This window comes from Callospermophilus lateralis, chromosome 5 (assembly GCF_048772815.1).
Source record: "Callospermophilus lateralis isolate mCalLat2 chromosome 5, mCalLat2.hap1, whole genome shotgun sequence".
NCBI classification, from domain to species: Eukaryota; Metazoa; Chordata; class Mammalia; order Rodentia; family Sciuridae; genus Callospermophilus; species Callospermophilus lateralis.
In genome coordinates this window covers 45,742,126-45,757,243 of record NC_135309.1, presented here as the reverse complement: position 1 = coordinate 45,757,243, position 15,118 = coordinate 45,742,126, and the positions used below count along the sequence as shown (strand labels likewise).

General features: G+C 42.3%; 1 protein-coding gene across 3 annotated transcripts in view; it reads left to right on the top strand.

Annotated features, from left to right (window-relative positions):
- Spock1 (SPARC (osteonectin), cwcv and kazal like domains proteoglycan 1) overlaps positions 1-15,118 on the top strand; it is a 479,091-nt gene that overhangs the window by 201,441 nt on the left and 262,532 nt on the right. For all 3 annotated transcript variants that reach the window (XM_076855871.1, XM_076855869.1, XM_076855870.1), the window contains one exon: positions 11,818-11,863. In XM_076855871.1, coding sequence (XP_076711986.1) covers positions 11,818-11,863 — 46 coding nt within the window. The remainder of the gene's footprint in view (positions 1-11,817; positions 11,864-15,118) is intronic.

Below are 15,118 nucleotides of genomic sequence, written 5' to 3'. Positions count from 1 at the left end.
TTTCTCCTTTGATCTTTTTTTAAAAATAAATGACCACATTTATAAGGTACTGCTATGCTTTATCTACTTGCATGTCCAGTTTCCTATCTTCTAGGTAGACACTGTGGGCTGCATTAGAGTGTGGGTTGGTTGTTATTCAGCATGATGATGGTAAACTTGTACAATGAACTTTTTCACTGGGACTCTTGTTTTTACTTGGGCTCCCTTTAATCTCTCCCCACATAGGGATGAGAATATTTCGGAAGAGATCAGTTTTAATGAGTCATTCTCCGGTGAAGTCCTCCAATGGCTTTCCAGTGCCTGTAGATTAAGTCTGGTTGTCTCATCAGGAATGCAGGTGTTGAGTCTCCAGCCCTGGGTTCTTTCTAACTTTACTCTGCCTCTGTGGGTGCCCCAGTCTTGCAGTGAGCATGCCTGGATCATGGAAATGTGCCTGGAGGGTGACAAGACAGCTCTATGTCCATAGAGTAGACTCCTACTGGGGGACCCAGCATGTTGCTCTTGGTGTAAGGATGATTCTCTTACAGTTCCGTCTTGTTCCTATGACAAAAGTGTGGTATCTTTGTGTCCCACATCCAGGTGAGCTAGTTCTTAGGGGAGGAGCCTGGCTGAAGTGCCTGTGGTCATTTCTCTACATCTTCTGAGTATATCAGGCTTATTTTGGGGAGTTCTGGGATTGAGAGACAATTCACTACAAAGTACCATCAAAGCTTATTGGGAGACAGGCAGTGTGGCTCAGGTCTCTAGGATCCAGGTTTTCTTGGGCCCAGCAGACTTTGAGAATATGGGTAAAATCTTCAGTAAGGCTCAGGAAACTCCTGTACCCATGCGCTGAACCCTGATTTTAGCCCTGGTAGTACCTCAGCAAGAGGGTGCCCACACTCCTCCATGGAAACCTGCTGGTAACTGCAGAGGCAGGCGGGTTGGGGCATGTGGGCCCATTTCTGGCAGGCTTGCTTACTCTGGTTACCTCTCATCACGGGGAAATGTTGTCTCAGAAATTGCAAATTTCACACAAGAGCCTTCAAATCCTGACTACCACTGTGAGTTTGGAGTGGTTCTTTATTAAGTTTTTTATTTTGGGGTCTTTGTTAAGGAGCATCTGTTCCATAAGTGGTCTGAAGTCTGGGGCCTCAGGATGTAGAAGATCATTGGCAGAGTGGTGCTGGGACAGTTCTAGGATGTTGTGAATGGCTGCAATATTATTGCGGCCCTTTTGGGATGTTCCTTGGAAGAGAAGAGGTTGAACATTAGGGTTGGGAGCTGTGGTGGCAGCCAGAGCTATGCAGCTAGTGGAAATTTCGCGCCGAGGGTTGTAGATTTCCAGAGAGGCCTGGTGCCCAGGCTGCCATTCCTTGTTCAGTACTTTGATGTCAGCGTTGGGTGTGTCACTTTGAACTGCTTCTGGGAGTGCCAGCGCTGACAGGTTTGAGATAGCACTCAGTCCAAGGGACTCCAGTGCACCTCTGGAGGCCAGCTAGCAAGGGTGCTGTCCTTGGTCCTGAAGGCCATCTTTCTGCCAGGGGAGCCATCTTAGTGAGGCTGGGCCTGGGGTAAGTGTGGATTGGGAAGTCAGAGCATCCTTCCTGCTTTCCTGGGCCAGAACAACAGATGGACTTTCCGTCCAGTTTCACAGAGACTTGGTGAGGTAGGTGTTTCTATTCTCCCATGTCTCATATGGAAAAGCTGAGGTTTCAGATTCACTAAGATCCCAGCAATGGTATTAAGTCTTTTGCGGGAGGACTCTGGTCTGGGCACTCATCTCTCCCATATCTTGATGTCTCCTGTAAGCATCAGAGTCCATCTCTGCGTGGTAGCCAGCTCCATGCCTTCTCTCTAGGGTCTCCAGTCTTCACATGCCTCACAGCCCCTCCCTTCACATGGTGCCATCGAGGCAGGGTGTGTAGTGGGGAAAACATCATCTTTAAAGCCTAGCAAAATTGGAGCTCAAATCCTGGTTCTGCTTCTCACTTGCTGTGTGATTTTCATCTAAGCTTCAGTTTCCCCAATGATGATGCAGGGGTGGTGATTTGTGCTCTACTCAGGTAGTTATTGCAAGGGTTAAATAAAACACAAATCAGCATTGGGGCAAACAGATTCCAACCACTAAGTGGTAGCTGCTATTATTGTAGTGATAATTATTAATATTACTGTTACTGTTTTTTTTAATTGGAATTCTTTTTTTTTTTTTTTTTTTTGATTTGTACTTCCATTGGATGCAGGTGCTAAATTCTTGCATCCGATTTTAGTTTAGCTCTGGTGAACCAAGACTTAAAGTGTGCATGTTCCTTGAGTGACTTGGGGCATAAGTGGGGTGAGGATATCAAGTAGCGGTTCCTCTATACACCTCATGTGCAACCTGACCTAGCCTGCTGAACCCTTCTGACATCATTTCCACTGGTCCCCCAGTTTATGTTGCTATTTCACCTTCCTCAGAAAACTCCAGCCACAGAGCCTATGGTCTTTAGTTAAAGGGAAAGAAATTAGGGAATGGCAATCAAAGATACTGACATAAAAAGCCAGGCTGAGTTGCCTGTGCTTATTCAGTAGATGTTTGCATGCACTTGTTAAGAATAAGCATTGCCCTAGGTGCTGAGGTTCTGTGGGGAGGCCATCCAGCCCTGGCCCTAGGCATTGCCATCCATGGAGCCAAGCCACAGAAGAGTAGCCAGCTGTGGTTATGTGGGTGTTTCAGCACTTGGTAGGGGGCAGCATAGGGGCACAGAACATTTAGTCAGGTGCAGAGGGATTAGGGACAAGGTGGAGCTTTCCACAGGAAGCAGGGTCTAAACTGGGGTTCTGTAGAACAGTACACGTTAATCAAGGAGGGGTGAGGAAGCCTGTTTCAGGCACAGAATGGGGCAGAAGGGGCAGAGTTTTGAAAATTGAGAGTGTGGGCCATTGCAGGTCCAAAAATCAGCTCATTTACTGTCTCCCTGGAGCATGGCCCCAGGGAGATAATAAGGTTCTGCAGGGGTTAAGTCTTGGGGAGGTTCTACAAGTAGAGCTAGTGGGTTGGCATGAGCCTGGAGGTTGCGCTGATATTTTAAGCAGGGATTGATGTCAAGTTCCTCTGTCACCTCAGTCATCAACCAACACAGCTTTTGCCAGCCCCTGAGATTAGTACCTCCCAGAGAGAATGAGTGGGGAGGAAGGAGTGAGGAATCCATTCCTAGCTCATGTTTAGTTTTCTAAAAGGCAGCATCTGCCTTGCTCATGGAGGCCTGCCAGCTCTGGGAGTGGGGGCAGGGGACATTCTCAGAAAGATGGCAGGACCTAGTTAATTTGGAATCTGTGATACTTGGACAAGGCTGGGCCTCGGGCCAGTGTAACTTGTACTTTCTGGGAAACAAAGCTTTACATGATACAAGATGGCAAGGGCCTTGTTTGGTGTGCCAGCGAGATGGACCCTTTCAGGGTTCCCCCATCTGTTTTCAGTGTAAATTGATGATTACACAGAAATTTGGCCTTTTCGGGGTCATTTCCTTATCAAGCTGCAGTTAATCGTATTTGAAACTTTGTTTATATGATATCTAATACCTTACAGTGGTCCAAACACCACACTTTTGATGAACAAAAGAGCCCAATGGTGAGTATTATAGACAGGTCCATTTAATAGGTGGGGGTCATTGAACTTAAGAGAGTGGGAATCTGGTCTTTAAACAGAATCATGCCTGCTTGAGTCTTCATATTTCACTGAATTTTTTTTTTCTCAAGCACTCCTCATATGTGAGACTAATAAAATTACATGCACTTAAAATATTTCATAATTATTTTTCCAGTTGCAATTGGTCTCCCTTCACTTGGGCCTAATTGGTAAAATTCAAATGTATAAGAAGTCACATTACTGAAATTTTAAACATATCATTATTTTCCCAAACCCAAGTTTCCTTATGTACCTGGGATGTCCCACTAACATAAACCTCTGGAGACGAATGTGAACATTGCTTTTTGTTTGTTTAATTAATCAACCAATTAATTATTTAATTAATTTAAATTAGGTCTATATGGCAGCAGAATGCATTTCAATTCATTGTACACAATTGCAGAAAACAATGTTTCAACTCTCTGGTTGTATATGATGTAGTGTCGAACAAATGTGCAGTCATACAAGTACCTATGGTAATGATTGCTTTTATTTATTAATTTTGTGTGCCAGATAATATACTGGGCACTTTGTATCATGATTGTGAATCTTTGAGATCATCCTTCAAGGTAGGTACAAGTGGCTTGTTTTATGGATAAGGAAACCGACTCTGAGAAGCCAAGTGGGTTGTGCAAGGCCTCACAGCGCGTGAGTGCTAGAGCTGGAAGTTGAACCCTCATCTGCTTCAAAGCCTGCCCTGTTTCTAGTATTTCCTTTTCCTTAACCTCTTCTCTTCTTCCAAGGTACTGAGAAGATTGCTCTTGGTTAGCTCAGACAATTTGATAATTTTGCTAATACAATGAAAGGTATTGGTGTTTTTGAGTCTGCAAAGACATGCTTGTCTTGGTCAGAGTACATATGGAGCATCCTGTGCCCATTTATATCCCCAGAAGAAAATCCCAAATGCGAAACAGAGCTTTAAGAAGAAACCTTGTTCAGGCTTAACTTTTATTTTCTATTTGGGAAAAGAGCAAGTTAGTGAGTCACTTCCCTTCACCTTGGCTTAGATGGGCTGACAAAAAGTCCCCAAGCAGGGAAAGCTCCTTGTGATGGCACTAGTCCTTTAATCAGCTGGAGGGGTCATACCAATCCTATTCATTTCACATACGTCCTAATACCATAAATTCATGCTTTCTTAGGTCTGAGCCCACCTCCAAGATATTTTGATGCTGCAAGGCAAAACAATTTCTTTGCAGGAATGTAAAAGGTCTATTACTCTTGGTCCCTAATGTTATCTTGATTTTTTCTTTAATTGAATTTGGCCCTCTGGACGGATGTCACAGGCCCATTGAAATTCCTGCAGATGACCACCAGGGCTGGATGTTTGGATTTCATCATGATTTTGCTAGTCCTTTTGTAATAGTGCATAGATCACGGAACACACTCAGATTTCTCCCATTTTGGTTATTCTACCCCATAACTTCTAGTCCTTTCCCGTGAACTTCATGAATGATGGGACCTTTGCAAAGGAATGATGGTAGGTGACTTAAGAGATGATATCTAGCTGTGACCTTTCTAATGTTATAAGAATTTGAAATTTTGATGCAATTATCAAAAATGTGTACATTCCTTCCTATTGTTTGATGTGATTCTTTTATTTTTTTTCTCATTCATAATGCTTTCGTGCTCAGGAAGTTGAGGTAGGTTTTTGACTTTTCCACTGTATGTAGACATAGCATCAAAGTAGTTGCCAAATGACATGTAAATTTTATCCTGCATCCTAAATCTTGGTGGTAAATATTTGTTTTTGTTCAGTGAACCGGTATCACACACATTTGTCTTTCATTGGTATATCCAGGAGATGCAATTTATCAAATGCATATAAACAGTCCATTTGCTGCTTTATCTTTTCTCATTAGTTACAGTACAAGTATGATTGTCAGTTATTATCTGTGTTTTACTGGTGGGTTATTTATTGAAAGAGCAGAGCAACTGACATTGTTATTTTCTAAATCATTTTGTCTAAGGCCTGCAGGACTTTACACCAAATGTCAGATCAATTTATCAAAGAATTGCTCTATTTAGGATGAAAGTGATTTAGGGTGTGTGTATAAACATACACCCACCTGTGCTTACACACACCAGCAGCAGTTTTGGGAATTTCACAGGGATTGCAGAGATGTTACGGGAGCTGATACAGCTTCCTTACCATTTGATGCAATTCAGCAGGGATTTATCAAGTGCTGTTGAGTGATGCCTTAGGGAATATGAAGGTAAGTAAGGATGGCCCTGCTCAGCAGACTAGCCAGGTGTGGTGGGTAATATGTGCACAGGGAAGGACTATAGTGCACATAGCTCCTAGATCCTGGTGGACAGGGGTCTCGTGGGTGGTGTCTGGGAGTCCTCAAATCACTGTCCAAGCTGGGCCAGGTGACTGGGCTGTCTCATTCAGAAGAATTCCCACTGGGGCTCTTCTCCAGGGACAGGGAGGGACAGGCCTGCCTGAAGTACACAGAGAGCACACTGCTTGTCCAGAGATGTGAATGGACGTAGCTCAGAGGTAAGGTGACTGTATGGGTAACTAACTTCTTTTACAGTGAACAAAGTGTTTTGTACCTCACAGTAGCTTGATTAGCAGGGATTTCCATTGCACAAAAATTAAATGACAAGGAAACATTGCATTATATAGTGGGTACCCTTACATAGCATTGTCTGAAAATATCACTTTTCTAGTGACTTCTGTTATCATTGTAGGGATATTCCTCTCACCTACCACCCAGCCCATCTTCCTTTTTTCCCCAGTCAAGCAATTTGAAAAATGAACCAGTTTGCACTGAATCCCCTTGAGAACAATTTGGCTACAGTCCCTTAATTGATTTCTTTCTGAAAGTTTTGAGTTTTGTGTAGCTAAGTCAGCCTTCATCTGGGATCTGCAGACCTGGCCTTAGTCCCCTTGACCTTGCAGCGCAGGGCTTCTCCTGTTGGTATTTCCTTGCAGTGGGCCCACAGGTGACCCCACAGTGGCTGCCATGCCTTGCTGTACCTGGCTTCCTTCTGTTCAGGGCTGCGTGGCTCACCCCAGCTCCCATTCACTTTCTAGGCTGGTAATTTGTATTATCTCAGGTAATCTTCTGATGAAACTGCAGGGTTCAAACGGTTTAGCTAAAATATGTATGAGGGAGAAATTATCTGTTTCATGTGAGCTAAATGCCTTTGATCTGTGGCATCTGAAGCTGTGGTATATAATAAATTATACCCTCATCCTCATAATCAGCAGCCAAAGCAGTTGGGTTTCCAGAGTGGCTTGTGTTTGTTTCTACCCCCCAGCACTTCCTCAGAGTTGGCTTTGACGTTCTTTGGAGCTGAAATAGGCGCCGCTTGAAAGGCAAATCCCTGGGGAATATTTGAGCTAAATTGCATCAGCCATTTTTGGGCTTGGCACAGGGAAAGGAAATTCACATTCCCATTCTAAATGGACTGTAACCATAGACTTTCCCATTGCTTATGATCATCCCTGATCAAAAAACTTAAGTACCCATATTATAGCAGGAGTGTTTTGGCATCATTTCGTGTTAGGCAGACTTAAAGATTACATTAGAAGATGCATTATAGAATGGGATGTTCTTGGCATGTACTGTCATCCCTTAATATCTTTGGGATATTGGTTCTAGGACCCCTGAGGATACCAATATCTGCAGATTCTCAAGTCCCTTATATAAAATAGTGTAGCATTTGCATGTAACCTGCTCCATCCTCCCATATACTTTAAATCATCTTGAGATGACTCACCTAATACAATATAAATGTATTATGAAAATGTAAAACTAAGGATATAGTTGTTAAACTATATTAGTTAAGGAATAATAACAAAAAAAGCCTATACATGTACAAGGCAGACACTTTTTTTTTTTCAAATAATTTTGATCCTCTTCAGTTGAATCTACGGATACAGAAAGCCAACTCTGTGTGTGTTACATCATCTACGCTACTCCTATTAACTATTAGTAGACATGTCTTTACTAATGTCTATTATATGTAATTTGTAGGGTTATATATGCAGTATATAAATATGTATATACACATAGATGTATACATATTCTTTTTTATTTCTCATGGATGCTGATCAGAACAGAATATCCCTAAAGTGGTTGAAAACCCAGAGTTAATTCCTTTGCACCAGCTACTGGGAGCCCAAAATTTTGTAAGCTTCATCCTTATAATAATGTGATATTTAGTTAGTGAGATGAATGGAGAAATATTGTTTTACCTATGTCAATCAGCTGTAGAGGGTAACAAAATCCAGTAGCAAGGATCACTACCAGCTTCTAATTCTTCTACCCCTAACTCTACCTTCTTCATCCTCATCTAGACCTGTAATGATTCACCACTTTCTTGCTATGATCTTCGTGCTGACTTTTTAGGATTATTTTCCTGCTGCCCTGGGATACTTCATGATTTCAGGCATCCGTCAGTGTGCTCAAGTTTGAGCCTCTGTTGAAACTAATAGATTCTTCTGTATTTTTAACAGTCCCTAAAAAAAAAAGAGTTGGATGAGTTTCAATTATGAAATTCCAGTGGAATGGAATCAGCCTTTCCTCCTATGGGATAGTTAGAATTTAGAGCAAACTGTTCTCCACTTTGTCCAGTGGAGGCCTGACACAATGATATTCTGCAACGTGGACCATAAAATATACATGGGGAGTAACACTGCCATCCTTCATCGCTAAACCAGTATAATACATTAATGGGAGTTATTCAATTTAATAAATGGCTATATTTAGATATGCATCTTTCTAGTAAGGTTTATGTTTTAGTCAACTGTTGCTGTGGTCCCTGCATGTCTATTTAAAAAAAAAAAAAAAAAAGCTGTATCACTAGATGATAAAATTACCAGTCAAAAGGCCAACTCAGACACATTTCATCTGACAAGTTTCATCTACCCAATATGCCTTTCACCAAAGTCTGAATTTCAATAGGCTGCAACTTTCATGGGCCATGAAGGAGGTCAGAGATAAGAGCTCTTAAAGTCCTGGACCTTGCTGACATCTGGACTAGATTTTGAGGACCAGGCTACAAGAACACACTTTCAGATACTGTAGGGTTAGGTGTGTGGGGACAAGCACACTGTCTCCCGGGGTAGAAACAAAAGAACTGGCAATAGCATATATATCCTGTATATTTTAATTAAGTTAGAAAGTAAGATAAAAGCTTGGCTTATGTCTCCTGGGTCATAGGCCCTGGAGAAGTGACTAGCTGTAGTATTGGTAGAGCATTGGTTCAAGACCACATACAGCTGTCTTTATGTCCTGGGAGCCTCCATTTTCAGGCAGGGCACAAGGATTAGCAAATTGCCAGGAGCTGAAACTCTGGGAGATGCCTTCTGTTATTTTAAGCTTTTTGCACGTAGGTTTGATGTTGCCTTACCAGCAATTATCCCAGACACACGGAATTCATCTAAGCAGCCCCAGGCTGTGTGAACTCACTGTGTGGCTGGTGTGTGTGGAAGGGTGATCACGTGTGCCTCAACGGCTTTTACTGTGACCTTGACAGCAGCAGTGACTGCAAAGTCTCCTCCCCCATAGTCATTGACCATCCCCCAAGTGGGCTCTGGTGCGTAGAATATTTACACGTACTCAAGATCTTGACCCCTGATGGGGCTTTTCTATCAGCTGCAGCCAAAGCCGTGACACCCAAGATTTCACCCGCTTCTGGCTCATTGGTTTTTGCTTTGGCAATCTCCTTTCCTGAGGCAGAGCAGAAGCAATCAGATGTAGGAAATAAGTTTCCTTCCCTGTTTGGCCTTGCTGGGCAGGGGACTGTTTGAAGGGCTTATTTTGCATAATGAGTTTTTACTCAAGGTGTTCTTTCACATTTTGACAGTAATTAGGTAGTGTTATTACATTTGCAGTGGGTTTTAAATATTCTAATGCAAATATCTGCTTTAAGAGGTTATACATTTAAAACCATGGTTTTCCCCAAGAAATATATAAAATGACAATCGTAGTTAACCTGGGAAAGTGACAAGGTCCAGAAGAATATTTCCTCCCAGTTATGGAGTATGTTGGGATGATTAGAGAATATTCAGTTCTTGAGACTTGCTCCAACCTTTCTTTGACATCAAAAAGAATGTGACATGTGATATTGAAGCAGAGGGACTGGTCTTTGGCTCCAGCCCTTCCCTGTCAGACACACATCCCAAGCTTCCAAGGGCTTCTATGTATCAGTACAGCATACTCAAGTAGAAAAGGTTTCATAAGCTGTCACATTGCCATTGGACATGGCGCTGTCCCCTGTGTGTGGACAGAGCATTGATAAACTGCAGTTGGAAGGATGGACAGTGTGTTACTTTTTTCCCTCCGGTGGTAAGAACAAGTTCATTTTGAGTTCTTTCTTCTCTTACCCTGGTGAACAGCACCATCCATTGGTAAGAGGGTTGTCTCAGGTAAGAGTACACTGGCATCAGACCAAGACATCAGGTTCTAAATTTCTTACCCACCAATCAGTCCTTAAGTTAAAATAATTTAATACTGGTTGTCCAGTTTTAGCAGAAATTCAAAATAAAAAAGAAATGAAAAGTGGAGGGAGATATTGAAGAGAGATTGTTTTAAACTTTCTCAGTGATATTTCATGGTGTAGATCTTGGAGACTCCCTAACCAGTTGGGTGAGGAGGTCAGTAATGCCAGAAAATTAAAGCCAGAACAAAGTGGGCCAATTCCTTGGAGTTAAAAATAGTTTAATGCTGCATCTCCAGGATCCAGAGGAACCCGTTCATGTTTATTCATGCTCTGGAAGATGGAGTCACTGGCCAAGAAGCAATATGTTCTGATTTTACTCTAAATCCAGTTTCCTAAAATCTATTTAAAGGCTTAGGTGAACTCAACAAGGATCTAATAAAGCCAGGTAATTGAACAACACAGAGGCTGATAAAATTCACAGGAGATTTTGTGGGAGATAAACTGCAGCAGGAGACAGTCTGGACAATAATTTAAACTAATTGTGTACTTTGATGTAAATTAACTTCTCCGGAAGAGAAATTGAGGCCTTATTTTGAAAATCTTTTTGAAAGTATCTGCAGCATGCAAGGCATCTGCCTAAAACAGAGCAAATAAGTTGGATATTAACTAGAAAGCGGCCGAGGCCTTAGAGACAGTCTGAGGTGGATAGGAAGGAGTGACACCTCTTCTCCTGGAAAACTATTCAGTTTTGTTGACAGTGATGTACTGGGGAACAGTGGGGCCAAGAAGTATGGAGGGGAAGGACCAAGTGAGTGGCTATCTGAAGGGAAGGGTTATTAGAAGTGGGGAAGAAGCCAGGTGTGGTGGCGCACACCTATAATCCCAGTGGCTCAGGAAACTGAGGCAGGAGGATCTTGAGTTCTAAGCCAACCTCATTAACTTAGCAAGGCCCTAAGCAATTCAGTGGGACCCTATCTCTAAATAAAATACAAAATAGGGTTGGGGATGTGGCTCAGTTGTCGAGTGCCCCTGAGTTCAATCCCCAGTACCAAAAAAAAAAAAAAAAAAAAAATGTGGGTAAGGGATTAGTATAACTCTGAAGCAGTGAGTGACCTAGCTCTTACAATTTCAAAGTAACAAAGTGCCCAGCCTTGGAGAATAAATTGATGCAAACTATGTGCAAGACAGACACAGACGTGGTTATGAATAGACTAGATTGACTGGCCTTTCATTTTTCCATCCTTGCATGCCCAGAACAAATGGTATTAAGCTGAATGTGTGCTTTGCTTAATTCTAACGTTTGAATGGCCCTCTGTGTAGGTTTTGTGAGTGTTGGAAAGCTGAAACTGCACTGCAAGATACATGCCTCCATGTAAAAGAAATGTTGACAGTTGAATTATCAGCTGTTAAAAACCCAGAGGCTTAATCATAAGTGAGAGCAGCCAGGCAGCACCTGTGGTATACTTGATAGCAAATGCACCTCGCTCATAGAAGGTGTCTGGGTTTATGTGTCAAACCAAGAAGAGCAGTGCTGTTTCCATTTTGGACTGGAATGTTTTTGCTATCTTAAGTGTTTAATGCATACAGTATAAAATACAAGAATTTAAAAAGTAAATTGGTATTTTTGATTGGACATTAATGCCTATTTGGGGAAAGACTTCTAAGTTGTGTTTTCCTTTGTGTTTTGGAAAATGGGGAGAAGGACAAGTGTTTATGCAGTTGTGTGAGAAGCTTCCTGAAACCTGACCTTGGTTTTTTATTTTTTTTCCTTTTAGGATGATTATTTCAGAAACTGGAATCCCAACAAGCCCTTTGACCAAGGTAAGGAATGCAACATGTCTTGCTGTGTATAGTCTATGAGAAATACTGTCTTTTCCTTCCTCGTGTGCTGTTAATGCTCACAAAGGCCAGCTAGCTGTCTTGTTTTATTGATTTGGGGGACCGAATTGAGTAGGGTAATAACAATTATTTTATCAAGGTGGTTATTTAAGGTTATGTCTAGGACAAATTTAGACAGTTTTTTTTTTTTTTTTAAATTGAATTGACCAGTACAATCATTGATTAGTTTTGTTTAGAATAACAAAAATAGTGGACTGATTATCAGACTGAGCTGGTGAATTGTGGGCTGAATCTAGTGCTTTTAGCCACAGAACCCGTTCCTAGAAATGTTCTTCAATTCACATGAGCCATAAAAATGAAATTTTCTAAGGAAAACGTTGATCCTGGAGGTTTTCAAGGGCACTGATACTTCATTTGTTAAGTATCTACTTCATGGTTCCTAAATAGAAATCTGTTTCTGCATTGACTGACCATTTGGGTTTCACTGGGTCCTCAGAGGGCTCTTTCCATACACCCCAGCAGGCATAGAATAGTATCTTGATGGCTGTTGTAAATCACTAACCACATCCTCATGTGAGTTATTTAAGACACAACAAGGACCTGCCATGAATCAGGTCCCTGCTCCCATTGTTCCACATGGGGCTGCTCTTGACACAGCCCCTGCTGCTGAAAATGATGGTAGGTTGCACTTGAAGTACATTCCTGCCGTGACGCTGAGACTCAGAGGAAGATATTGCCTCCCATGTCTCCGAGGGCCCATGCTTCTGAGCATCAGCTTTAGTGCGTGGCTTGAGTACTAAATGGGACAGCACGGTCAATTTGAAGGGAGGTATTGACATGTCATCGGTGTGGAGTGCCCTTTTCTGCCCTCTGCTTTGTCACTTTAATTGACCACTCACTCTGGACTCTGGCTTTCCTACCAACAGAACTAGTATTAAAATTTTCATACATGCTTTTGACTTATGCCTTGAAGGAGTGCAATAGTTTGTGCATTCATGCATGCATTCGACCATCCCATCCCTCTCAGATCTTTACTGAGCTCACCCTGGTTGTACAAGCCACCAAGATACTGAGGAGAGAGCAAAGAAGCTGAGGTGCCTACCCCACGGGAGCTCAGCAAGGAGGAGCAGGGAGAGAGGAGCAGGTCAGTGCAGTGGGTGGAATATGTTAATGGGTGGGAGAAGCAGCATGGACTCGGCAGGTGGGGACTCTAGGGGTGTGAAGGTGGGTGTACAGGAAGACTTTGCTTTCTAGGCTGTCTGGGTTCTCCATGCCCTGGGCTGCCAGGCCTCACTGCTTTCCAGATCTAACCATGACTGAAACATCTCAATTATTCACCCTGATGTGTATGAAGGTATTAGTAATTTAGTTTAGGGATTTCCCATGAAAAATGATCAAAATTGGAGAATTTTCTTTAAAAGGATAAAGCTTGGTTTTTGAACAATATTCATAGATGCTGAGCCACAAATTCCAAATTCCCTGTCCCTGTCTGATAAATGAGCCCTTCTGCAGATGTCCCTAGCAGGTTTTTGCTCACAAAGGCAACTGGACTGATGGTTACAGTGAACTGACTTTTTTTTTTTTTTTTTTTTTTAAGTTAAGAACCAGAAATAGGTTCTTGTCCTACAAGGATCAAATAGCTGTCAGATGTACTCTTCTCCCCGGGTTGCAAATAAGTATAGAACCCCTACCAGGACAGACATTTTTATTTTCTCTAATGTACATAGGAGAAGGGAGTACATGAAAGGTGGGTATCATTTCATTGCTGGGAGTATAAATGATTGCTTCTGTGGGCACAGGGGGTCACACAGAAACTTTAAGCACCCAAAACAACCTGATATTTAAAAATCGCTTAGGAAAAAGATGCAAACAAGGATTTTTCTCTCCTAGAAGTGATGGCCTATCCCCTGCTTGCTTTTCTGAGCTTGCAGGCTTAAAAACTGGGTCTGCTCAGATGAATCCTTCCAGAAAAATCTCGTGGCTTTATGGGGTTGATAGAGGGCCTTTGTGAGTAGCCCCACTTCCTACCTGAGGTGTAGCCGCTGTTGGCTATTTCTATACAGAGCCCTGGGGAGAGCAGGCCGAGCTGAGAATAGCTTTCACTTAAAATATCAGCCCCAGCAGATGTCATCCATTACACTGTGGGCTGCTCAATAAAAATGGGAGGTCACTCTATCAGGGCTGACACGACTGGGTGAAATATAAACCACAGGCGTGGAAGATGCAGAGCATTTCATCTTCCAGAAAATAGGAGAATTGCTGAGATCCAGTGCAAGTTGTCAGCAGCAGAGAGAAGTCCTTTTCCCCTCCTAAACTGAAAAGAGACTCAAATGCAGTGGGTTTGTGGTGGTAATCTTATTCTTTGTAGGAATAGAATTTGTTGAAAAGCACTTTCAGAGTTCCAGAGGACAAATATGGGCTAGAAGGGGGTGGAAGAGGCTTCGTGATAGAAGTGGTCTGCAGCCGGATGGGCAGGCGGGTGGAGAAGGAGGACCCAGCATGGGGCATTTTAGTGCATTGCAGTCATAAAGGGGTTGGAGATAGATTATGGAGGTCATTCCATACCATTCTACCAAATTTAAACTTTGTTTTCTCAGCAACAGGGAGCCATAGAAAGTTCTTAAGCAGATGAGTGACATAAGGAAGGCAATATTTTGGAGGATTTTGTTTGGTGATGTGATACTTGTGATTAGGAACCTCAGACATACTTGCTAACTGATGTTACTCCTGTAGGACTCTTGCATACAAAACTTCTTCAAGTCATCATCCAGGGCCACAGAACCCTGGGCTCTGGCTGTCACAGGTAGTCAGAATTTTGAACCCAGCTTTCTAGCTTGACCTTTGAAATGCCCCTGTGGCCTCTGATTATCTTAGATGTTTATGTGAATAGTTAGAAGACTTAAAATACTCAAGAAGTAGTTGCTGGGCTGTAATTGCTCTCTCTGCTTAAAGATATTTACTGAACTTTGCACAACAGGGTTTTCTGGAGCCTGCACTTATCATCATGTAATCGACTCTAAAGCAGTTAGAAGAAAAGTGCCTTACCTGGCCTCTAAAATGAGGCTCCAATTTCTTTAACTTGTTATCTTGAAACGAATCATTAATGCTCTGTCCGTGAAATATAATAGCCATCAACTTCAGGCTTTCAAATACGAATTCCTTCTGAGATTAGGATAAGGAAGTCTATTTTTTTTTTTTTTTTCGTAATGAGTTAATGCCAAATCTCCTTGCAGAAGG